Raw genomic sequence first — 25,250 nt, forward strand, 5'->3', positions numbered from 1 at the left:
TCATCCTGAATACTCTGCCAAATCACTAGAAACCCTACATAAACATACTCATGGAAATAAACCACCCACCATTACTTGACCGACACCATACTGTTGGGCTTACACACATTTTTCCCCCAAAGCTTCTTACTATGAATACTACTTCCATGTACATCTTCATTTATAAATTTGTATCCATGTTTTGGATTCAGGATCAATGCTCACGTTAAATACTCATGAGTAGGAGTTGAGGACTAAAGCAAATTAAACCTATGCAAAAGCTTTCTGGCATAAGGTCTCTGAGTCCCTCCACTCTTGTCTCCACCAGCATCATGAGAGCTTGCACCCACTTCCACTGCGTCTGTCCTGAGGAAGGTCAAGGCGATCTCTGTCTCTCTGGTTGTAAGGTGATGCCTTTGCACGCAGGTTTTGTATAATGTTTAGGTGATGGGTATCAGTGTGCCTTTTAACGTTTACTTGTTCTATTTCCTCTTTTGTTAATGGTTATTCCATGTCCTTTAACTGTTTTTCTACTTGTTGATCTTTTCTGCTCAATATGGAAAGGTTATCTTTTGACACATTTTGAGAATTTTTTCTAAGTTTATTAATTACTATTGACTTTAAAGCATATATACCTATGTGTGCTATATATACTGTACATATACTATATACTTACATATGCTTTATGTATTTAATCTAGTGTTGTATATTTAAACAGATGAATCAGTTTATCTTCACAGTCATGATAACTTTCCCTGAGTTTATTTACTATGGTGGAAGGACCTTGAATTTACTCAGCTGGTACTCTACCACTTGTGATACGCCTCCAGTCCAGCTTTTTGGTGGGTTACTTTGGAGCAAGAGTGTTACAAACCTTTATGCCCAGGCTGGCTTTGAATCTTGATCTTCTGCATCTCTGCCTCATGAGTAGTGTAGCTAGGATTATGGGCATTAGCACTGGCAACAGGTCACTTTCTCAGATTTTAAAATTAGAAACACCTTTCTAACTAAGTAGAGTTCAAAGTCATTGTAATTTTTTTGTTTGTTTGTTTTGTTTTTTTGCATTCAACTATTTCACTAAAGTGAAACTAAATTTGTTTATGGGGTAAGGCGAAGGCTCAGACTGATCTATATCCTTAAATTCTGAATAGGTAACTCTTTGACTCATATACTTTTGCTGCAGTAAGCCTTCATGCCTTATTTGTACTGAACACTTTCTGCTCAGAGCAAAGCAATTTCCATTGCAATTTTATCTACTACATAACTCACAATCCAGGAATTTCTTTAAGGTAAGCATTCAAATTGCTGCTTCTCTTTAAGAGAGGGAAAAAGAAAGAAAAGAGAATACAATTCCCTTTAGGACAAAAGCTCATGAAAGCTAGACAGAGATAACATTGAGCTGCCCTGATTGAAGACAGTGGCTAGCTGATGTCACTATTGATCTTCTTCCTCTGTCCCTGTCTCTCTGTGGAACTACAGAGGAAAATATGTCATAGACCAAGATGCATTGTTTTAAAATGTGTTTGCTTGTTCTTGGTGTCTTTGCTCTTTTGGATTTCTTTATCTTCCCGCATTTGGTGCCACAAAGACATTTCACTTATAAAGACACCTCTAATCCTTGGATCAAAAGTTGGATCATCTCATTGCTCTCTGCAATATTCTCTCTTCTCTTCTCTTCTCTTCTCTTCTCTTCTCTTCTCTTCTCTTCTCTTCTCTTCCCTTCCCTTCTCTTCTCTTCTCTTCTCTTCTCTTCTCTTCTCTTCTCTTCTCTTCTCTTCTCTTCTCTTCTCTTCTCTTCTCTTCTCTTCTCTTCCCTTCCCTTTCCTTCTCCTCTCCTCTCCTCTCTTTTCTTTTTCCCTTCCTCCTTCCCCATCTCTCTGTCTCTCTGTCTGTCTCTGTCTCTTCCTCCCTCCCTCTGTTTCTGTGTCTCTTCTATGTACTGTCCCAAGCTTTTGCACTCGAAGCTATTGCTCTACCACTTCAGCCAAACTCACTTTCCTGCCCAATGTGGCTTAAACCAAGATCCTCAGCTCTCAGCCTCTGAGTAGCTAGGTGTGAGGCACCAGTACCTGACTCGTGTGTGTGTGTGTGTGTGTGTGTGTGTGTGTGTGTGTGTGTGTGTGTAGTACGTCTGTGTGTGTGCATGCACACAGATTCTAGAACTGGAACTCAGGCCCTTGGCTCTGTCCCTTAACATTTTCACTCAAAGCTAGTGCTCTACCGCTTGAGTCACAGCTCTCCTTCTGCCTTTTCTGTTCATTTGTTTATGGTAGTTAATTGGAGGTACTTCCCTGGCTAGGCAGGCTTCGAAACATGTTCTTCAGCCTTCAGTCTCCTGAGTAGCTAGAATTACAGAGCTGAGCTCCCTGAAACCTCAAATCACTTATTTTTCTCATTCCAGCTCTTTGGCCATTTATGTGACAAATGTTGCCATATAAAACTTAGGGTTATTTAAATTAAATAAATCATTAAATTATAAATGAATAACCGTAAGCATAAACTTTAGGGGAACTATTAGGGTTAAATGTAAGTATAAAATATGGGGTTATTCATAAGTTCAGAAGAATTTATTCATATAGGAATCATATTTGCCCTGCATATGATAGCAAGTTAAATGTGTCTGTACTCACGTGTAAGCTTCAAAGTCCCCATTGTTGATAGCTTCAATCAGTTGTTCTGTCACTTTAATAATCTCCTGCTTTCGTGCTGAAAGTGAAGATACAACACTGGGTGAGAACAAAGGACAAAGCTTGTATACAATATAACTAACAACATTGCACATGAAATGTAAGTCTAATAACATAACTACTTTTCTTAAGCAGCATAGGACCATAAGATCTACTTATCATGGAGAGACGGTGCTGATCTTCTTTGTGCAAGCTTCCTGCTCAGAGTGCACAGACCAGCTTCATCTGCCTCTTCAGACTCTTAGAAACAGAGATCCAGCTGGGCACCGGTGGCTCATGCCTGTAATCTTAGCTACTCAGGAGGCTGAGATCGGAGGATCACAGTTCAAAGCCAGCCTGGGCAGGAAAGTCAGTGACACTCTTATCTCCAATAAACCACCAGAAAATTGAAAGTGTCGATGTGGCTCAAATGGTAGAGCACTTGTCCTGAGCTGAAGAGCTGAGGCCCAGAGTTCAAGCCCCACGACCAACAGGAAAAAAAAAAAAAAAGATCTTTGGGCCTTACACTAGACCATCACATCTGGAACCTACCGTGTGTGTGTGTGTGTGTGTGTGTGTGTGTGTGTGCGCGCGTGCACACGCACGCATGTTAGTCCTGGGTCTTGAAGTGAAGGCTTGGGTGCTGTCCCCAAGCTTTTGTGCTCAAGACTAGTGCTTTACCACTTGAGCCATATCTCCACTTCTACCTTGTTTGGCTATGATTGTCTCATGAGCTTTCCTGCCTGGGCTAGCTTTGAACCATGATCCTTAGATCTCAGCTTCCTGAGTAGCTAGGATTACAGGTGTGAGTCACTGGTGCCCAGCAGAAACTGCATTTCATTTCCAAAAAAAAAAAAAAAAAAGGATTAACTAATTAATCAAAAAGTTTTGTGCTGGTATTGGGGTTTGAATTTCTTGCTTATTTTTTTCTCTCTCAAGGTTGACACTCAACCACTTGAGCCACAGCTCTACTTCTAGCTTTCCAGAACCTGCATTTAAATAGGGTTCTGACCTCTGACGGTCATCATTATTTCTTACCAGTTACATAATATGAGGTATATATTCCTCACAGATATTCAGAATGTAGTAAATAATTTGGAAATACTGTAAGGCGATCTTAACATTTTAATGACTAGTGTTCTAAACAGGGGAGACACACCTTGTAGATGATTTGTGTTTGGATTGCAGCTTTCAAATATTTTAAATATAAATTTATTGTTATTATTCAAGTGTTATACAGACAGGTTAGAATTCCCTATGTCAGGTAATGAATAAAATTTTTTTGGACAATAAAAAATATGCTAGTCACTGTGAAGATCAAATCAATTTAACCACAGAAAAGGATTAAGCTATGAATGTACATCTTCAAAGTACAGGTGATTTCTTACATGAAGATAGGCAGCAAGGTACAAATGTATCTATTGTTGAGCTCAGGCCCTACAAAACACAATACCATTGTGAGGGGCCATCTTATTTAGATAAATGGCTTTTAGTAAACTCTAAATTAGAAAGGAGACCTAAGCTTTGGTGCTGTGAATGTAGGCCAAGGAGCAGATGGCAACCTCCTGAATTGCTGTCAAACCCAAACACCAAACATGATTTGCTTCTATTTCTAGCCCACAACTGGTAAAATTATTACTGGTTGATTTGGCTCAGATCTCACTTATTCAGTAAATTCTTTTCTGGTTACATCTGCCTCAAAAGTTCTGTCTCCTATTTGTATGTGTGCCATTCACTTGTAAGTATGTAGATGTTATACCTTAACATTTTCTTTTGTTAAACTCCATTATTTGTTTAAACGGTTATCAAATTTTGTACACTTCATAAACTGTCTTCCCAGTTAGACTACACGTTCCTAGGAGCAAAGAATATGCTGTTTTTTTTTAATAGTCCCTAAAAAAGCTTTGGACAATATTTTTAATAAAATGGATGTACAAAATATGTGAGAATTGGCCAGTTGAGACTTATGATCACTGATCTGCTGGCCTACACATGAAATTACTGCCAGGAACATTTTAAAAATTAAATTTTCCTGAGCTTTGTTTTTAGGGACATTATTATACTCTCTTAAAGTCATTCTAAATAGACCAGAATGGAGAAGGGGGAGCACAAAAACATATTTCCAATTTATCCTAGTGAGGTAATAAAACTAGTATTTACCTTCAAAAAGCTAACCTGTATTTCTAGTTCCCCATTTATAAATCCAATCTGGATATTCTATGAATCTGATCTGTTGATTTTGATCACAAGCTTAATTTTAAGTTTACATTCACAATGATCCAGGTGATGAGTGCTTATTTAAAGATAAATATCCTGTAAGCCTAATTAGATGTCATTAAGACTATATAAAACTGTGACAAATATAGTAACTGATTATCTTATAAAATTAATTATTAATGCTGGGCATTGGTGTCTCATGCTTGTAATCCTAACTACTCAGGAGGCCGAGATCTGAGGATCATGGTCCAAAACCAGCCCTGGCAAAATTCTGTGATGCTCTTATCGCCAATTAACCACCAAAAAGCAGGAAGTGGTTATGTAGCTCAATGGTAGAGTGACAGCCTTGAATGAAAAAGCCAAGTGAGCACTCAAGGTCCTGAGTTCAAGTTCCAAAACTGACTTACACAGATACACACATACCCCCCCCCACACTTCACACACACACATGCACACACACACAAAGTAATTAATAAAATCGTCTATAAAATGGTTGTTAACAATGTACAGGTTAGAATTCATATTTGATTAACCAATTACTCTATGCATACATAAAATAACACAACCCTAGGATCCTTAGCTCTTACACACATCTAAAACACGTATTATCCTTGTTCATTCCACTGATGGCTATCAGTAGAATTATCAACTCTCAAAGCCTATCAATAAAGGTGCTAGCAGAGGTCTCTGCCAAGGACACATCCTAGCTTAATTATTCTGGGCAGTAGGTGATTCCTCTGTCTGTTGCTTCAGCAGTATGAAGCTTTGGCCAAAAGCAACTGACAGGCGACTTAATTCCATCATGAAAAGGGCACTGTTGAGAAGGAACTCAGAAAATGAGTATAAAAGATTGGCTACCAAAGATTGCAATTCCCATGAAATCGTCATTTTAAAACTAACAATTAGCAGGGCACAGTGTCTCATACCTGTAATCACAGCACTTGTCACAATTCTTTGTGAAACAGTAACAACAACAACAACACATAAACATTTTTAGTTTGCTATATGGCTGATTGGAAAACAATCTTTTGAAACTAAAACAACAACAAACAGGCAATTATGAAAAGTCTTAGCTGGGCATGGTGGCTCCTGCCTGCAGTGCTTCCTACTTAAGAGGCTGAGATGTGAAGATCACAGTTCCAAGCCAGATGAGGTTGGAGAGTCCTTGCAATTCTTAGCTGTAACCACCAAAAAGCCTGAAGTAGAGCTGTGGCTCAAGTGGTTGAAAGCCTGCTTTGAGTGACAAACTAAGAGATAGTATGCAGGCCTTGAGTTGAAGGCCCACAGCACCTACAAACACATACAAGCTCTCTCTCTCTCTCTCTCTCTCTCTCTCTCTCTCTCTCTCTCTCTCTCTCTCACACACACACACACACACACACACACACACACACACACACACACACACACACACACACAGTCTGTGGTGGAGCTTCATTAGTCAGAGAATGAAAAGTTCAGAAGCATTTCTTAGAGCTTCTGGAAGCCTTACATTTCCTCAAACACAATATAGAGTAAGAAGCATTTCTATGGAAGGCTTTCTCTCACTCTTGGAATCACACATGCAAAATACTCAGTTCCCAGATAGTCTTTATGCCTCAACTTAACTTTTGTCCTGCATAATGAAAGCCACATCTCTTAGTTTTGCTGCTCAGAAGCAAATTTTTGTTTTGTTTTGCTTTTTCTTCTGGCTGAGCAGCAATTGGGAATTCGCCAGCCAGCATGCTTCTGCTCTGTATCATCACAGCAGCCACATGACTCCCTCGGCTTTTAGGAGGGGCCTGGAACTCAGGAATCTTGAGTGCTCATTTCCTTGGGGCAAAAGAGCCCGAGTGAGTGAGTCACAGGGCAGGCAGCGCATGACAGCTGACTCTTTAAAGGAGACCAGAAGGCTGCAAGTGAATCATTTGTATATAGTAACTGGCTTGTGGTTGGAGCTGTTGCTACAAGTTCAGCATCTGACAAGAGAGGAAGAAGGAGAGATGGAGGTTGGCTGACCAGGAGGGAAACTTTAGAGGGGTCAGTTCCCATGTCTCTGGACTGAATCACTCTGTTCTACCTTCTTTGGCCTTCATTCATCCTGACTATAAGAAAGGATTTTAGGCTCAGGCCTGCAATCCTAGCTACTCAAGGGGCTGAGATCTGAAGACCAAGGTGGAAGCCACCCTAGGCAGACCTATCAATTGGTCTCCAATTAACCACCCAAAAAGTAGAAGTAAAGGGGTGGTTCAAGTGTTAGAGCTGTAGCCTGGAGCAAAAAGTCTGAGGTAGAGTACCAGGTGCTCAGTTCAAGTGTCAGTACTGGCACACACACACACACACACACACACACACACACATTGCTGATCATTCCAGAAATCCAAGCAGGGAAAGTTAGGGACTAGGGAACCTGTCTTTAATGACAGCAACACAAGGAGAGCTTAGCACTACAATATTCTCTGAATAGCAGTGCTTCCTGTACCACAAACACTGTGATTACAAGCAGCTGGCTACCCAGCAATTTTATTTCTAGAAATGAGGTGTTCAAGCTTCTATTCACAAGTCTTAAAGTAGCTTCTGGGGATTTCCAGGTTAGGGGAAGGGATGAGAGAAAAAGCATGTGACCAGGATGCTTCAGATTCCTAACTGTTCTCCATTCAAACACACATAGTGGTTTCCCATATAAGTTCATTTATTTATTTATTTAGTCAGTCTTGGTACTGGGCATGAACTCAGGACCTGGACACCAATCCTTGGTTTTTTTCCCTTGAAAAAAATCACTTGAGCTTTTTCCATTTTAATTTTAATTTTTGTTGGTCATGGATCTAGAACTAAGGGCCTGGATACTGTCCCTGAGCTTTTTCACTCAAGACTAGTGTGTTGAGCCACAGCACCACGTCCAACTTGAGCTTTGTTGAGGTAGTTAATTGGTAAATAGGAAATAAGAGTAGATTTCTATGCCCTGCAGAGCTTCAAATAGAGATTCTGAGGTCCTGTCTAGTAACTAGTAGTCTTGAGCCATCCAAAGCCAGATAAATTCACTTTTTAAAAAGCATTTAAAGAGTCCTGAAAGAGTATGAAAAAGATGTGAAAGGTTCTCAGTGTTTTAAAAGCAAAGAACCAATAAGGAAAGACAACAAAGGCTCAATTGAGAGTGATTATATAATAAAACAATTTACCAATCAAGGTTTGCTCAACTCCATTAGCACAACCATGCCCTGAGGGAATGCAGATAGAGGCCACCACCTCTTTGTTTAACAGATAAAGATTAAGATCTTACCAGTGCCGAAAGGTGTAGGATATTGATTTCTTCCTCCCTTTCAACTCAGAACTTTCTCCTCCTTTTATCCTTTTATTTACTTTGAGACCCCCTCCCCCCCTTTTTTCCTTTTTCTTTTTCTGGTGCTAGGGGTAGGAATTCAGGGCTTCACACGTGCTAAGCAAGTGCTCTATCACCAAGCCAAATTTCCAGCCTTTCTGAACCACTTGCATAATCTCTCTCTCTCTCTCTCTGTCAGTCTTGGTGCTTGAACTCAGGGCCTGGGCTCTATCTCTGAGCTCTTTTGCTCACAGCGCTCTACCACTTGAGCCACAGCTCTACTTCTGTTTTTCTGGAGTTTCATTGAAGAAAAGAAGCTCATGGGGACTTTTCTGCCCAGGCTGGCTTTGAACTGCAATCTCAGATCTCAACTTCCTGAGTAGCTAGGATTATAGGCATGAGCCACCAGCACCCAGCTACACTTGCATGATCTTAAATTCTCTGGAATAACCCATTACTTTTCTCTACCTGAACTTTAAATATTTCCATTTATTTTAGAGACTCAATATCAGGCCTTTGGAAAAGCTTAGAATTAGTTTATACACATCACCTGCCTAGAATGCTGAAAACTTTGGGTTATATCCCCAGGAGATAAAATAATAATAAAAATAAAAATAATAATAATTATTATTATTATTTTATTATTATTATTATTTGAGGCCCTTTTCACACCTCATATTGCAAACCTATTGTCCTGTTTATACCAGTGTTTTAAATTGCCATCTATATAACCTTCAAGACAAAGTTTTACTGTTTGTGCATAATGTGAGAAAATACAATTCTTTTTGATGCATCCAAACCCAATCAGGTCATCTGCCTGCTTTCTCCCAGCGCACCTTGGTTTTATTCTGGACTCTACTCTCTGTGTGCCCCCTATACAGCCATCCATGAATAATTCTTTTCCTTTGGCACTTTTATAGACATTTCCTAGGGTATATTCTCCACGTCCTCCTCATTTCATTTTCTTTCCCCTGGCAGCCTCTCTCTCCTCTCTGGCTCTGACCACATGCTGAAGGCTGCCAAATCAGTTGATAAATCAATTCAATCTTTCCAGGCTCCACATTCATATTTCTAGGCGCATCCCAAACCTCTCCCATCACATGGCTCATTTCATATCCTTCCTGGCGCTCCCTGCTTTTCTTCTAACTCTCGTTGGTCTTGCTGCCTCTTTTGCTTGTGATTCTACAATGCATCACTAGCTCCTTGCTGCTTGGCCAAATGTTTCTCACACTTTTTTTTTTTTCTTTTCCCTAGGCGCTTGCCTCTGCGCTGATTCAGGCTAGCAGAAACTTCCAGCTCTTCTTGTTCCAAAGGTCTTTTCCAACACTAGGCCTATACCTTTTCTCTATAGCTTTCCTCCTTAGTCCCTTTAAGGTTTCTGGATGTCTTCTCCACCCTCTAGCAAAGAAAACTCACACTTTCTTTTGTTGTTTGAAAGGTCTTTCTATTTTGTTTTCCAGTTTTTTCTCTTGACACTCATTTGTTTGTTTTGTACTAATGAGGCTCCCATAGAACCTATTCTGAACAGAATACCAGACATACCAAGAAGTTTGCCCTTCAAGTACTGATTATAAGGTAACATTGTATTTTTCTCTACATTTCCTCTCACTTGGAAGCTCTTCTGGTTCTGTCTGGAGATGGAAATCAACTCCAACCTTCTGCTCAAATGTTACCTCCTCAATATTGATCTTCCTCATGGCTCCTGTCTTCATTGCTTTGTCTTAGGATAGTCATATATCTGACCAAGATGTTGCCATTTTGAATTGGAACTCTTAATCCTAAGTCAGTTACTTCAAATGGATGCATGCATGCATGCATGCATACATACATACATACATACATACATATTATATACATAAATAGTACAGTTAAAATACAGTCTACATTGTGTGTGTGTGTATACACACAAGTGTGTGCCAGTACTAAGGCTTGAATTCAGGGCCTAGGCACTGGCCCTTAGCCTTTTTGCTCAGTAGAACCATTGCTTTACTTCTGACTTTTTACTGGTTAATTGGAGAAAAGAGTCTCATTATTGCCCAGGTTGGCTTCAAACATTGATTCTCAGATCCCAGCCTCCCATGTAGCTAGCTGGCATTCCAGGGATGAGCAACCTGCACCTGGCAAGTCTACATTTTAAAACAATAGATCAATGCAAATATGATAGTCATGTTTGATAGTAGCCTGGACATGATTGTACTAACTGTGAATGTTCTTGTGGATTTTGGTGCTTTATTCAGCAGAATGACCACGATATATGATGTTACATAATCTTCCATGATAGGATGACAGCAGATTTAACATGTAAATAGCTCACAGAATCAACTAGGGATTTCCAGTCAATGTTTAAGCAAAGTAAAGAGTACTGAGCAGCATCTTAATTGAGACTAAACCTTTCATTTGTGTAGATTTGGACTAATCAGAATATTGAGGTAAAACTACACTAAAACTTAGCTACACTAAAACTTGAACTAAAAAATGTGCTACCTTTACACCTGCAAATTGGTTGCCATTAGGATGTTTGAAGATGGTCACATGTTGAGATTCTCATATGAATTTTGCCTAAACATGGCTTTAAAATTTTGTTATTATAAAGGTGAGATACAGAGGGGTTATAGTTATATGTCAGGTAAAGCGCACACTTCTTTTTGGACAGTGTTACCCCTTCCCTCACTCTCTCCTCTGGTCCCCACCCACAAGTTGTATAGTTCATTTTCAACGCAGTGCCTAGTGAGGATCACTGCTACATTTGTTTATCCTTTGTCCCTCCATTCCTTACCCTCCCAAAGACAGATAAAGGAACAAAGAAGATAAAAAGAGAACAACAACAAAGTAAAAGTCTCTTGTTTACATCTCCTGGGTGCATTTCAATAAATATTATGTTATATGAACAGAGGCACATAGGTATTGTGCTTTTGCGTTCCTCAACTAAGAGTATCCTCCTTTGGTTAAAGATGCCTTTTTCAACAATTAAAAATTGGATCAATAAAATGGCTGTTCAGTGTGTTTGGGGCATATCACCTTTAATTAACACTCCTGCTCACTTACTCTTTTCATTTTTAGTTTTTGTACTGATACTGGGGCTTGAATTCAAGGCCTGTGCACTATCCTTTAGCTTTTCACTCAAGGCTGGCACTCTACCACTCAACTTACATCTCCATTTCAGCTTTTTGCTGGTTAATTGGAGATGCGTCTTACAAACCTTCCTCCTTCTCCACTTCCTCCTCTTCCTCCTCTTCCTCCTCCTCCTCCTCCTCCTCCTCCTCCTCTTTCTTCTTTTCTGGCTTTGAACTGCAGTCCTCAGATCTCAGCCTTCTGAGTAGCTTGGATTATAGGCATGAGCCACCCGTGTCTGGCATTTACTCTTTCTTAACATGTGTATTTCTATTTAATTTAGCTTTTGCATTCTACAAAATGTATTACCCTGAGGTAATACATTTCTGGACTGCAATAGACACTTGAAGGACAAGGAGGTTAAATGACTTTTTTAAGTCATCCAACCAATTCAGAAGCTGTGCTGGGGTTAGGGCTTGGCTTGGCTGCTTTGTAATTTGCTGATCTATGCTCCTTTCAGCCTGCAGTGCCTAATTCAATATTTGGAAATTGCAAACTTAATTGAACCACCTAAATGCTTTTGAACTTACTCTGGCAGGATGACTGACTATTTAATTACTGGGGCACATTTGTAATTAATTATCACACCAATTTCACACAACTGGGTGCCCCAAAGCATTATTGTCCTTAGACACACAACCTGGGGTAGAGTTATGTTAGGCAAATATACAAACCAAGATCATGCTCATGCTTGTGGTTGCTTTATAAAAAGAAGGTGTCTATCAACTCAGCAATCCCTAGTATGTTCTGTGCAATTAAATGCTTATTTCTCAGTACTTTATTTTGATTTTTTACCAGTGTTTCATCTTAGTTAACACTGGAGAGAGTAATTTCCATTATTTTAGCTTTCAAAATTATACTTTTCAAGGATTCTAGGGTCCATTGGACGCAAAACCTATAATACTGTATTCAGTTATCAGACTGAACAATTGCCAAATTCATGTACCAGAATATTTTCCAGAAATTGCTGTAAAGTTCCTTATATCTGAAATTACCTGTTCAATAACATCAACTCTTCAGTCCTTTAAGCATTTGAGGATCACAAGACTGAGGAAAAATTATTCAAACTATCCTTGTACTTTCTTTATGGTGCAGAGAAGTTTCCAGGTGTTAGTGTTAGAGGATTAGAGAAAGAAGTACTATTAGTCTTATCCCATATGGCCTATCAATCAAGAACAGAAAGACATAGCACTGGGATAATTTTTGTAAAAAGAATAGTTTGCAAGGATATTATTAGATCATAACAAAATATGGCAGATGCATGTGTTCCCTTATATTTGGAAGTCAGATTTAGCTTACAAACTGATAAGTAAATACATTGGGTGGTATGCAAGTGTATACACATATATTAACTGAACTATAGTAGATTCCAGGGAGATTTCAAAGAGTATAATTCCTTAGAAAGGTAAAGTTCAACAAATTGAAACATCAGGAAGCAGTATTCCAAAGGGGTGGGGTGGGGTCAAGGAGAAAGGAAGCAAAGAAGAGGAGGAAAAGGCAGTCAAGAATCTAAGGTATATGCTACAAAATTAAGAGTGAGGGATTGAGGGAAGGGTTGGGGATGGCTGAGAAGGTTGAAAGGGGTGACATTGATCAAGATTTATTGTATTCATAAACTGCTTTGTTAAATGGCAACACCTTTGTACAGCTACTTAAAAATAATTTTTAAAAATGTTTATTATAAAATTGAAGAGATGTGTGAAATCAGTATGAAGATTTTTTTTATAGAGAAACCCCTTAAAAGTTTAATGGGATAAAGAAATATGTGGTTACAGGGAACATTTGCTTCTATTAAAGAATTCAGTAAACCACACCAAAGTAATTGTATGACTCTTACCCCCAGCTGCCCAGTAGATACTGGAAATAGTAGAGCATTGTGAAAAGCACAGAGTATTTTAAGTATTGAGATGCTCCATGATTCACTTAGGTGTGGTACCATTTCCAGTTAAGAGCTGATGACATAAAAGACTAAGGTTTTAAGAAACTGTTTTAAATACTCGCACCATCTGCATGGATTTATGATTACAAATTGTACTCCAGTGGTATTTATCTTATGTGCTTCATGCCAAGAGAATTTCTATGCATTTTTAAGGGGTATGTTTAGGCTGAACTAAGTGATAAAATTATTTTTGCAAAGGGGAAAACATAGACCTGGAAGAGTAAATATGACATAGGATTTAAAAATATTTATACAGTTTTTTTAAAATTTTCTTTCCTTTTTTTGGTCATGAAGAATATTTAGTTTCTCCTAAATCTTGATACCATAACAATCCTTTCCTATCAGTTTTACATAATGTTAATGAAAAGAGGGCATGCATCTTTCAGGGCAAAAGTTAAAGTTCTCTTTCCTTTCCCCTCTCCTCTGCTTTTCTTTTGTTGCCAGTTTAAACTCAGGACCTTCTTGGCTTGCTTGCTCAGCTGGCAGTCTAACACTTGAAAAATACCTCTAGCCCAACATTATCTTTTTATTTTATATGTTTATAGGTAAATTTTAATGGCACAGAAAATATTCACATTAGAATGACAAATGACAACAAAGGTATAAAACCTAATATTCGGAATAAATTTGATATTGGGAAACTTAAACACAAACATAAGAGCTGACGATTCTTGAAATCATTAGTAATGGAGATTAGATAGACTATCTCCCAAGTCACATGATAAAGAAAAAAGCCTGTGTGTCATTATAGATAGGCCGTAGAAATTTCATGGGATGTTCTGCTCTAGCTGGCTTTGAGTTGTGAATCTTTAGATCTCAATCACTTGAATAGGTAGGATTATAGGACTGAGCCACTAGCACCCAGGTTCTTTCTTTCAATATTAATAGCCAGAAGGATAAAACATTGAGAACAACTGAAATCCTGTGAATCCATAAATAGCTTTTGATCTTCTCAGGTATTTTTTATTGTTGTTATTTAGAAAATAGTTAAATTTCTTTGTAGTATCTTATAACATTCTTTCATGAAAAGATAACACATAGATTTAGTGAAAAGCAAAATTCAATACATGCTTGTATTTGTGACCACACTTTTCCTGAGTAATTTAGCTGGTAGATTTGTAAGTATGACCTTGGTTAAAGAGACCAATAAAGCAGGAAGAACTGAAGAGAATATTCTTTTTCTAATGAATTTCATATCTCTTTGTTAGTTTTGTGAAGAACAAAACAAAACAAAAACCCAACTACCTAAACACATACCTGCAGTAATACTAATTGAAATATGGGGTTGTAGGATTTGTTCATGGGAAAAGAACTCTAAGGACTCTCATAGAATAGCTGAAAAATGTTATTGCTTCAAATATTTTGAATTTCATGTGATGTTTTTGAAGGGTTTTATTGTTTTCCCCTCCCTGTCTCCAGGTTAGCAGAGTCTCATGGTTAGATTTCAAGTTTTCTCACATCAGTATTGCATCAACGAGGTTGAAGTCAAGCAGTTTTAACACCTAATATTGTGAGGATATTTCTCCTGTAAGAATGTCATCTCACTTCTTTACAGTGCTAAATATTTCCATTTAGCCCTTGGTGGTTTATTGTCCTCGAAGAGACTGACAGGATAGCTTAGAAGATGATAGAGTCAACCAGAAATACACAGCAGTATCTCTTGTCTATGCAAACACATCTTTTCTACCTAATTCTTATGTTCAGCAGCTGCAAAATATACTAGCTTATACTTCAATTGTAAAGTCCAGCCCTATCCAGTCTGTACCTTCCCAAATAAATGAGCGACTCAAGTCCAGGGAAGGAAGAAATAACAAGGTGAATTCCCAAAGCATACAGTAGAACCCACTCTCTCTCATGTATTGTTTTTAGAGCATCCACAAACAAAACTACCTGGGGAACTAATAAAAAAGGTTTATGAGACAAATACAACAATTATGACATTTATTTTTTAAGCTAGAAAATTTGGAAAAAATATGGATCTGTTGGATCAGTCGATAGTATATTTGTACATACAGCATTATAGATCCAAAGGACGGGAGCTAGTATATTATATGCACCTATGTATTCAAAAAGGATCAATATGGTAGCCCTTTGCCATATCAGTCATTGTATTGATACTGCAAATTAGTGATTGAGAAGTTCATGTAGCAAGTGCAAGATCGTGTGTTTGACTTTCACTACCAACAACAACAACAATAACAACAAACAACAATACAGAGATAAAGCGGAGTCAGCCTGAATAACACAGGCCTAGCATAACTTCCAAGATATATTTAGGGTCAGACAAAATCACTAGCGTATTACATTTTCACCATAAACACACTTAGAAATACACAGAAAGTGATATACATTTCTGTCATACCTATGACAGAAGTAATAAGAATACTAGGATCAAAAGCTAGTTACTCTATTTTTCAAAGTTTATTGTGGGAAGATGAAAACACTACCAGACCACAGTTTCCTAATTGGTTATAGCAGCCAGCTCTTGGGAAAGTTCACAATTACATTTGATAACCAGTTTGGCATTGAAATAATCTATCCTAAATTCAGCTTGTCAAGTTAATTTAAAAGTGTGTATTGAAATATCTTGGCCAAATAGTATAGGCTCAGTAATATTGGTATCAACAGGCTCAGGTTTGTTAAGCTCTGATGACTGGTATCAATAATGTGACTATAGTCAAAATTCAATTTATAAACCATCTATTTCAGAGCTGAATATGTGGGTCTTATTCTCACTTATTCTAAATGAATTATGAGATGTAAATAAGCACTATCAATTATAAAGGGTCACTTGGAATAGATGCATATTTGGTGTGGACATATTGTTTTTCTTTTATTTGCTTTGTTCAAATGATGAGAATTTATCAAGGCTTTGAATTCAGGTGAATTAGTAACATTCTACAATTAGAAAATTCATGTCTGTATTAAACAAGTCAATACCAGGAAGGATCCTTCATCGAAAATAACTCTGGAATAAAATGGTAATACTGATTTAGAAATTCTTGAAAGCCACTTAGGAATGGGCTTTCAAAGGGTATCTCTAGTATTATATGGTCATAGAACAATCCTAAGCACACGCCACTAATGAGAAATAAGGGCTTAGGTAAAACACCATACTGAGGAAGGCCTCCAATAATTCATACCTCTGCTCATGCTAGTAAATTCTATCTATACATAGCAATTCAAGTTGTTGCCAAACTTACTTCAAACAAGTGATTTTTTTGTTAACAATCTTTGTAATAGGTAAGCACTACATTGGTGTTTTATAAAGTCTTCCTATAGTTAAAGAACATTAATAGGTTCTTTCATAAGCACTCATTTTCTTATAAAAGCTATGGACAAAGAACTTCTATTGCTTGAAGAGAAATTTAAATATGTGATCTTAAGTGCTCATTCTATTTCTATGTTAGTAAAAACACCTCTAAAAAATCTATGTAGTCTCCAGGAAGCAAGCTCCATTTTTTTTTTATTATAGACCATTAATCTTTTCAGAGGTATTTCTCTATTGTTCAGGAATATATTTTTATCCAGCTTGAGTTTGAATAATGTGATACAATAGTTGATTAGAAGTCTCTAATTCAAAGTACGCTGGGCACAGTGAAAAATTCTCCCTTTGAAACAGACGTTACCTCAACATGTTATTTTCTTCAATTGAAAACATTTCCTAATTCAAATGATATCATAGAGAGAAATTTTTTTGTTGTCCTTTCTTTTTGTTTTTTTGCCATCCTCAGGTTTGAATTAAAGTCCAGGTGCTGTCCCTGAGCTCCTTTTGCTCAAGGCTTGTGCTCTAACCACTTGAGCTATAGCTCCATTTCTGGCTTCTTTTAAGGGGAGGGTAGTTTATTATAGTTCCACAAACTTTCCTGCTTGGGTTGTCTTCAAACTGCAATCCTTAGATCTTAGCTTTTTGAATGGCTAGGATTATAAGCATGGGTCAACGGGTCCTGGTTTGTTCTTTCTAAATTGGAAAATCATATGCAATATGCATTTATTACCTCAAAACTCCTAAAATCCAAAGTTCTCTCCTTAATATTTACCATCTGTGTTTTTCTTGACACATTCTAAATAACCAAATGCAATGATACTAATACAGAATTCAATGATCCTGTATAAACTCATTTCAAAAACAAATAATAGTCATGCACATTTAGTCTGTTAAGGTCTATCTGGTTAGTGTCTCATTGAGGAACACTGAAAGGAATCCTCTGAAGGAGAGGCTTAAGAAGACTTCCCATGTATTTTTAAATATGTACTATTTAAAAGAGTATATTTCATTTTTTATCAAAACAATCAACTCCTCTTTTTCTTTTTAAAGTCTTAGCAGTGATCATTGAGACACAGGCAAAAGCAGTGAATGTTTCTCTTAAAGTGATTCCCAGGGGCAAAAGTAAGAAGACTTTTCAGTCTTATCTCTTAGGAGTAATTAAAGAATAAAAATGTCTCTGAACTCAAACCTTTAAGCCTGCAAGTAGAATTAAGTTAATATATAAACGAGGCAACTAATTCATGGACTGAGAGGTGCCTGATGTGGTCATTATGTTATTATGAACGCCCAAAGTACATTAAAATGATCTAGGTGTTTCAAATTCATTATAAGATAAAGGAAAAATGTTCAATACATTTTTATTTACAAAATCACATGTATTTTAACTTAAAATTGAATTTGCTTTCTGTTTTGGGGCAGCTGCCGTGTGTGTGTGTGAGTGTGTGTGTGTGTGTGTGTGTGTGTGTGTGTGTGTGTGTATGTGTGTGTGTGTGTGTGTACTTGGCTAGATATAGGTATTGACTTTTACTCCCATTTCCTAAAATAAATGGGGGAGATAATAGAAACAATAATGCTAGAAACCAGAACCTCACAGGTCCCTTCTGTGCTCAAGGGAAGAGCAGGCAGGAATCTCTGCTTTTTCTGAGAGCCAAAGGCCAGGGGTCTCGGGGGTATGTGGCAATCCCTTTGCCCATTGTGTCCAGGCTTTAGGAACTGTAATTACTGTTGGATGGAATCACTGGAAATTTCCTTTTCCTTTTGTACTGATAGATCATCCCTATTGTGCATGTGACTTAGCATGATTTGCATGAGGATTCAAATTACACAGCCCATGCTGAACTGGGCTGGGATTCAAATCTAGTCTATTCACCACAACACACTGCCATCCAAATGGGCAAGAAGCTATTGAAGATCTTGTGATATATGTGAGGCTGAAGATTGAGCTCAGATTCTCATGCATGCTAAACAGGCATTTTACCACAGAGGTCTACCTAGCCTGTTTTCTGCTAAATTATAGTTGGAAGAGTCACATGAAATAAAAGGTTGTGGTGTGACCTTGTGAATTCTGGGTATTTTAGTAGCTATTAGGACACAGCATGGCTGATAGTGTACTTTCTTCATCTATTAAACACCACCCAATTCTATTCTATATTCTATGAATATTCTTTTGAACCAAACAGAAAAAGTAAATCTTTCTCCAAGAAACTTATATTTCAATAGGGGGAAAAGAGGCAGTAACCAAAATATGTCCATTCCATGTTTCAGAAAATAGTAAAATATTAAAAGAAAAAGTAAAATTGAAAAAAATGAACATTGGATTTTGAAAGGAGATGCAATTTCAAAATAGCATTGTCAAAATAGGTCTCACTGAAAGGGTAACATTTGATCAGAGCCTAAATTGGAAGATGCAGTAAGCCACCTGAAAATCGGTATCAGGACATGCTAGGCAAGAAATAATCAGTGCAAAGGCAGGAAAGCAGAACCATGTTTTTACAGAAGGAAGAGAGTTCAAGTGTGATGTGTGGGGAAGTGGGTGGTTTTAATGGATTCTATTGGTTCTGGCAAAACACTAGACAACTCATAGCAGAAGCAGTAAATTAGCTAATATATATATATATATATATATATATATATATATATATATATATATATATATATATATATACTATACACACACACACACACACACACACACACACATATACGATCCCGAGAATCAACTACAAGCAGATAACATGAAAGCAGGACAAATGACTGAAGCTATGTCAATGTTAATGAGCTGGGCACTGATGGCTCAAGCCTGTGATGTGAGCTATTCAGGAGTTTGGGACTTGGAGGATCAGGTTTGAAACCAGCTGGTCAGAAAAGTCTTAAGATACTTCACCTCCAAAATAACTGGCAGAAAGCCATGCTTGAGGGGTGTCACAAGAGACAGGTTGCCAGCTGTGAGTAAAAGAAGCCAAGTGAAAGTATAAGGCCCTAAGTTCAAACCCCAGTACCAGCAAAATAATAGTAATAATAATAAACAGGCAAAACGTAATTTCTTCTTGAGCCATAGTGCCAGAGTAATAGCAGTTAAATAACTGAGCTGAGCTGAGTTGATGTGAAAAAATTATTTTGAAGAAGGGGACAGAGAATTTACTGATACACTCGATGTGGAGTATAAACAAAACTGAAGAGACAAGGAACACTGTAAGACAAGACCCCAGAAATGTTAAAGATCTAATCTATAGCAAAGTCAGATCAAATTCAATCTTTCCAGATGTGATTGGTGATTGAACATACACTCATTGGAGGAAAAAAACCCAGGGACATGATACATAGGAGTAATGCAATTAGATCAAAATTGCATACTGCACTGATAGTCGTGTGTGTGAGGAGAAAGGGAAAGGAAATGCTCTTTAGAGATGTCAGTATGCATTCCTATTTTAAATATATATTGCAATCTGTAACACACATGCTGTAAATTAGATGTATGGGAACTTTCTGTACTTATTATGTTTTTTGTTTTGTTTTGTTTTTTGTCAGTTGTGGCCTTGAACTCTGGGCCTGGGCGCTGTCCCTAAGCTCTTCAGCTCAAGACGAGTGTTCTACCACTTGAGCCACAGAGCCACTTTGGGTTTTCTGGTGGTTAATTGGAGATCTGAGTCTCCTGGACGTTCCTGTCCTGGCTGGCTTTAAACTGTTATCTTCAGATCTCAGTCTCCTCAGTAGCTAGGATTACAGGCATGAGCCACTGATGCCTGGTTCTGTTCTTATTTTAAAAAGAAAATGTATTTGCAGCTGGGCTGACTCATGTGTGTAATTCTAGATGTTTAAGGAGTACTGTGGTTTGAGGCCAGTCTGGGCAAAAAATTCAGGCGATTCCATCTTAACCTCTAAAATTCTGGGCATGGTGGGACACACCCATCATCTGAGATAGGCAGGAGCACATGTAGGTGGAACATGGTCTAAGAGGACTGGGGCAAAGTCCACATCCCATTAGAAAAATGATAGAAGCTAAGAAGAAAAAAGGCTTGCAAGAATGGCTCAAGCAGAAGAGCATCTGCTTAGCAAGCATAGGGTCTGAATTCAAGCCCTAGTACAACAAAGGGGAAAAAAAGAAAAAGAAAAGGTAAATCTAATTGAATTAATAGTATTGCTGTAAACTTTAGTATTGATTTAAAAAGCTTCAGTTGTAATCTACAGAGATCAAACCAACCATGCCACGGGACTTATACCTTGTGGACAGTCTTCCTTGGGTATTCAGTGTGTACATGCATGGGACAACATAGCTCTAGAGGAGTTAATTTTATTACAATAAAATAAATGACAGTAACTTGGAAAACTAAAACTAGTCTTCAGTACGGTCACAAGCTGGTTTTCATGAGACAAGGCAGCACATTCTGCTCAACAGAGGCCAAGGAAAAGTGCCTCATGCTCTGGCTCACACCCGTGATCCTGGCTACTTCAGAGGGCCGAGATACAAGGATTGAGGTTTAAAGGCAGCCTGGGTAGACACACCCACTAGACTCTTATCTTCAATGAACTAGCAAAATGTTGGAAGTAGAGATATGGTTCATGAGGTAGAATATTCCCCGGGAGCAAAAAAGCTAAAGAAGAGCTTCAAGTCCTGAGTTCAAGCCCCAGTACCAGCACAAAAAAATTAGTTAAAGTAATTAACAAACACATAAAAGTAAAACAGACTACCAAAGGAGAAAAATTTTTACTCATATACCCAAGATGAAAGTTAATCTTTCCTTCCTACCTTCTTTCCTTCCTTCCTTTGATGGTCAGGCTTGGGGCTTAAACTCAGAACCTGGGCACAGTTCATTAGCATCTATCCACCTCTTTCTTTCTTTTCTTTCCTTTCTTTCTTTCTTTTCTTTCCTTTCTTTCTTTCTTTTCTTTCCTTCCTTCCTTTCTTTCTTTTTCTTTCTTTCTTTTCCTTCTTTCTTTTTCCTTCCTTCCTTCTTTCTTTCTACCTTCTTTCTTTTTTTCTCTCTCTCTTCCTTCCTTCCTTTCTTTCTTTCCTTCTTTTTTTCCTTCCTTCTTTTTTCCTTCCTTCTTTTTTCTTCCTTCCTTCCTTCCTTCCTTCCTTCCTTCCTTCCCTTTTTTTTTTGGCTCAAGGCTAGTGCTCTACCACTTGAACCACAGCTCCACTTCTGACTTTTTGCTGGTCAATTATGGAGAAGAATCACACAGACTTTCCTGCTCAAACTTTCCTGCTTCCAACCCTGATCTCAGTGTCTTCTGAATCTAGGATTACACGCATAAGCCAACAATGCTTGGCCCAAAGTTAACCTTTAACATGGAATGAAAGGTTGACTAAAAAACACAAACAAAAGAAAACAAAGCAAAACAAAACAAAAACAGCTGTGGAAATCCACTAGCACATATTCATTAAGAGGGCCCTACTAGACTAAGAACTCTTCAAGGGAAAAGCTAAGCCTTTTAAATTTCAACCTTCACTACTCTAGTACGCAATAGGTTTTCAATCTTTGTTTTAAATAAATAGATTCAAGTACTTTAAACAAAGACCTTTCTGAGAATTATATGGGTTAAATGCATCTAAAATTCACTGTATTTGTTTATAACATGATGATAATTATGTCTGCATGTCATTTGACTTATTTACTTATTTATTTACTTATTCAGTTGAGTTCTAGGATGTCAAGGAATGTGTCTACCTGGCATACTACCCTCTGCATTCACAAAATATTTGTTGTGAGCCGGGTGCCGGTGGCTTACGTCTTTAATCCTAGCTACTCAGGAGGCTGAGATCTGAGGATCATGGTCCAAAGCCAGCCCAGGCAGGAAAGTCCATGAGACTCTTATCTCCAATAAACCACTAGAAAACTGGAAGTGGCGCTGTGGATCAAGCAGTAGAGTGCTTGCCTTGAGATGAAGAGCGCAGGGACAGCACCCAAGCCCAGAGTTCAACCCCCAGGACCACCACCACCAACAACAAAATATTTGTTATGCTAAATACACAACTGAAATAGTGCTATTCCAGATGTAATAAAAATGTTTATTTTATTAACAAATAGTTTCACAGACTCTTTAATTGAGCTCTGTCATTTACTAATACATTTTCTCCTTCTCTTTCCTACTTTCCTATCTCACTTTTTCATTTAATGTACTGGTCTATAAAGGGCTGACCAGTAACTAAACAGAATATTAAAATTTCACAGGAGTAAGATTAATTTTGTGGGTAAGTTTAGATCTTAATTCTCCTGAGTATATAAAAGGGATTATATAAAAGAAAACAGCAAAAAACATTAAGACTGTTTCACTGACTTGTAGAAAAATCACAATATACATGAAATTTCACAGAATTTCTAGATACATTTATTAGTAGAAAACAATACAAACTCAGTAAAGGAAATTGTAGTTTACTTACGTGATTACTTTTATTCTAATAAATAGTTTAAGAACTATTTAAAAGTCACAGTTAATAAAAACAGTAAAAAAATAGGATTTTACTTCTAAACAGAAAGGAATGAGGTCAAAGAGCAATTTCAGGTATGGTAACAGTTCTCCTGTATACTAGTCACATGATGAATACAAATATGTCCCTTAATAATTTTGTGCTGAAGTGTGTTTAAGCTATTTTTTGGTCCAACAACACTCTTGCTAAAATTTTGAATAGATAGGCTAATAGACACAATTTGTTTCCACATTTCCATAAAACCGCAGCAACTGATTTTTTTTTAAACTTGGAAAAATTGTTTTTCTATGATGACCTTACCTAGTTTGTCATTAGCATTGATATTAATTTTTATTGTTATTATGAAGGTGATATACAGAGGGATTATAGTTATATGAGTCAGGTAATGAGTAGATTTCTTTTAGGACAATGCCACCTCTTCCCTTTCTCTTTCCCAATTTTGTATATTATTTTATAATGCATAATTATACATACATAATAATAATATCTCATAACAATCTATTTTAGTATGTAGAGACCTGTTTTATCTGAACTTCTTGTAGCTATACATATTGCTCAAAGCAAGGTAGATAAGGAAGGGAGCTAGAAGTGTAGATTTTAGGGTCCAATTCGGTCATTACTAATATTTCATATTTTTCATGAGTAAAGAAAAAAATAAGGTGATACAATTTTAATCTAAAATGATAAAAAGACAGAGTAGTCAAATATCTTTTAAATTTATACATAGCTTTAAACTTAGCTGCTTATTAAATTGGGCAAGTTTTAAATTAGATAATGGGGAAAAGTAGACCCAAGAGCAAAACCAAACAAGTTCTGTCTGGTCTCTACATGGTATTATAAGTTAGATTTTGCCAACTGATGAAAATTTCAATGGCATAAATGCTGAATCTGATTATGATTTATGTCGCACATAAAATAATGGGAATATGAATAATAAATGTCAGAATTTTGAACAACTTGATTATTAAAATGAGTTTAAAGTTAAGTCTAGATCTAATATTTTAGATTTAAGTTTAGAAATGGTTAGATATAGAGGTTCTAAGACCTCTATAGATAAGAAAAAAAACCATGAACATATAAGCACCTTGTAAAGAAGGTAATTGGTTTAGCAAATAACCTATTTACATCCTACTGTATACTTTGAATCTAGATGGTTATCTACATTACTTCCAATACCTGACATGATATAAACATTATATAAACAGTGATACTGTTTTGTTTAGGAATAATGGTAAGAAAAATAATTGTGCAATTTCAGTAGAGGTACTGCTTTCTTTCCAAATATTTTTCATCTGCAGATGAATCTGGATGTGGAACCTTGGATATTAAAGACACACATATATGCTTCTAGAAGTCATGCACTAGTTCACAAAATGATGTTATTTTATTTTTGTCATAGCTGTTTCTAAAACTCATTACATAGTTTTGCAAACTTGCAAGAAAAGCTATTTATAGAACCTCTGAGCTAGAAAATTTATTAAGATAGAGAGTGTGTCTGTTTTTCTAATGATACAAATGAGCAGTTGTGTGTTCTTGTTTGTTAGTTTTAATTCTAGTTTTGAGTTTGGAGCTTGTTTTACACTACAAAAGCCTGAGGCTATCGCTGAGAAATTCAAGAATCAAGCCTGACACAGGCAACAAGTAAAGAGAAAATCAGAATGAATGAGAATGCAGAGATAAAATAGAAGGAATGTGAAAAAGAAAGAATATGAAACAACTGTGCATTCCTGGTAGAGTAGAATTTCTGAATCAGTCTTATAAGCTGTTGATCCTCATTTAAAAATTTACAAGATTAGGTACATAAATATGCATAGACCAGAAATTTTCTGTAAAAATGATTCTAAATCAAACTTCAAGTTAGAAAACTGAAATGTTCTTATGTAACACAGTATAGGTTCTCAAAGACATTTTTAACCTCATAGATCTATCAAAAGTTCTTCAGTAAATATCTAACAGTTTCTTGATTTGCATATTTCTGAAAGACAGAAATCCAGGTAAAACAAGTCCTGAGTGAGAAGCTGCATGCAAAGAGAGGAAGCTGGGTATCATGTGACCATCTTCCTCAGAAATTCCTACCTGGAACTGAAGACGGTCGCTGATAAAACCAAAGCTAAAGAATAGATGAATCTAGTCAGGTCATGGTGGCTCATGCCTGTAATCCTAGCTACTCAGGAAACTGAGATCTGAGTCTCATAGTTCAATGCCAACCTGGGCAAGAAAGGCCATGAGACTCTTATCTCCAATTCAAATCTTAAAAAAATGGAAGTGGATTGGTGTGATTCAAGGGGGGTAGATCACTAGTCTTGAGCACCAAAACTCAGGAACAGTGCCCAGGCCCTGAA

General features: G+C 37.2%; 1 protein-coding gene across 14 annotated transcripts in view; it reads right to left on the reverse strand.

Annotated features, from left to right (window-relative positions):
- The window catches only part of Camk2d (calcium/calmodulin dependent protein kinase II delta), a 258,224-nt gene that overhangs the window by 12,321 nt on the left and 220,653 nt on the right, over positions 1–25,250 (reverse strand). For all 14 annotated transcript variants that reach the window (XM_070022483.1, XM_070022490.1, XM_070022485.1 and 11 more), the window contains one exon: positions 2,610–2,685. In XM_070022483.1, coding sequence (XP_069878584.1) covers positions 2,610–2,685 — 76 coding nt within the window. The remainder of the gene's footprint in view (positions 1–2,609; positions 2,686–25,250) is intronic.

The sequence above is a fragment of the Dipodomys merriami genome, unplaced genomic scaffold, assembly GCF_024711535.1.
Source record: "Dipodomys merriami isolate MVZ:Mamm:240054 unplaced genomic scaffold, mDipMer1.0.p SCAF_15, whole genome shotgun sequence".
Classification (NCBI taxonomy): domain Eukaryota; kingdom Metazoa; phylum Chordata; class Mammalia; order Rodentia; family Heteromyidae; genus Dipodomys; species Dipodomys merriami.